General features: G+C 45.5%; 1 protein-coding gene across 1 annotated transcript in view; it reads right to left on the bottom strand.

The window, feature by feature from the left end:
- Window positions 1-890: 890 nt before the first annotated feature.
- LOC109481673 (soma ferritin-like) overlaps window positions 891-1,731 on the bottom strand; it is a 10,719-nt gene continuing 9,878 nt past the window's right edge. The window contains exon 7 of the mRNA XM_019784247.1: window positions 891-1,626. Coding sequence (XP_019639806.1) covers window positions 1,480-1,626 — 147 coding nt within the window. The 3' untranslated portion in view covers window positions 891-1,479. The remainder of the gene's footprint in view (window positions 1,627-1,731) is intronic.

Below are 1,731 nucleotides of genomic sequence, written 5' to 3'. Positions count from 1 at the left end.
ATCGACCCGTAGCCCCCTTCCCTGTTGAGGGTGGGGTTGTACATTCTTTCATATATTGCCTCTTTAACACCCCGTTCCCACCAGCATGTTTCGCGGTCTAAGATATCCGTGGACTCGAGTTTGAAAGAGTGACCCTGGTTGTGTTGTAGGTGGTGGAAAACAGCTGAGGAGTAGCCGTTGGCACTAGGTCTGCAATGTTCTTTGTATCTTACTTTGAGCGGTCGACTTGTCTCTCCGATGTAGGTGTTGTTACAATTGGGCTCCTCACATTTGAGTCTGTAAATAACTTTCGCCTTGGTACCTTTGTGAGGTCGGTCCTTAGGGTGTACCAGTCTTTGTCTGAGGGTTGAGTGAGGTTTGAAGTTAGTGGCCATGTTGAAGTTTTGGAAGATCCGTCGGAGTTTCTAAGATACTCCTTGGACATACGGAATAGTGATGTTGACCTTGTTTTTGTTGGTCAATGGTTTGCACTTCTGAAGGTTTCAGCGCTTTGTTGAAAGTCCAGTTTTGGTAGCCACACTTAGCCAGGGCACCTAGGAGGTGTCTATGTTCGTCCGTTTTGGCTTGGTCTGAAGTGAAAATGTTGTCTGCCCGATGGAAGAGAGTTTTGATCACTGCTAGTTTGCGTTCAAAGGGTGTGGGAATTCAAAGGCCAGGTACTGATCAGTGTGGTTGCTTTCCTGTACACTTCGAAATGGGGGTTACCATCTTCCTCTACGATAGTTTTGGTGTCTAGGAAAGGGAGAATGTTGTAATGACTTGTCTCACTCAACCCTCAGACAACGAATGGATTATTGTACAGCCGGGCATAAAGAAGGCTGTCGTTTCTCAAGTCTTTGTTATTTTCATCTTATTTTTATTACCAGCTATGAGATGAAAAACAGGCACGAATATTGGCAAGTACTTTTAATGTCATCAGTTGAAGATCTAAGACATTTGATTTTAAGTAGCTTGAATATCTGGAGCCTTACATTAAAGTGTTAAGTGAATTTTTCTGCACATTAATTGAAACAGAAGGCTTCTGCAAAGCATTCAGTTACTTTGTAGAATCGTATATTGCACACTTCACGTGTTACATGCTGTAATGGCGTGTAGATTATATACCACGTGCATGGCTACATGAACAGTTGGAGGGGTTCAGATGTAACTTGCCTGGTGTGTAATTTGATGTCATTTGAATGAGATGCTAATAGTATCACGGGTGTTGTAATGCCCAGACTCCTGTTGTAGTGTTGTTATTGGTAAAGCATTTAAAACGGATATTTAAGATAATACCGGCGGGTTTAGATTAGAGTCCTGATTTAACGTTCACTGTACTTGTACTGAGCCCGCGGATGATTGATTGATTGATTGATTGATTGTACTTGATGCTGCGTAAAGTGGCTATTGCGCTGTGTGAGCGGAGGGTGTCGCGGTCCGAGTTGTGCCTGGCTTACTACTGCCGCTGTCTCGGGTGTCGCGGTGCGGGTTGTGCCTGCCCTACTTGCCGCCCTTCAGAGTGTGCTGGTCGAACATGTACTCGCCCAGGCCCGGCCCGACGCGCTTCAGGTTGGCGATGTAGTCCGCGATCTGCTTAATGGACTCCACCTGCTCACGCAGGAAGTGCTCGTCCAGGAAGTCCTGCATCTAAAGGGAGGGAACAGGAAAGCTCTCAATTATACATACAAATACTGGCGCTCGTCAAGGAAGTCCTGCATCTGCAGGGAGCAAACAACAAAACTTGTCAAATAG

Source organism: Branchiostoma belcheri, unplaced genomic scaffold, assembly GCF_001625305.1.
Source record: "Branchiostoma belcheri isolate BF01 breed outbred unplaced genomic scaffold, Haploidv18h27 scaffold57, whole genome shotgun sequence".
In the NCBI taxonomy this organism is placed as follows: Eukaryota; Metazoa; Chordata; class Leptocardii; order Amphioxiformes; family Branchiostomatidae; genus Branchiostoma; species Branchiostoma belcheri.
This window is presented reverse-complemented; position numbering and strand designations above follow the sequence as displayed.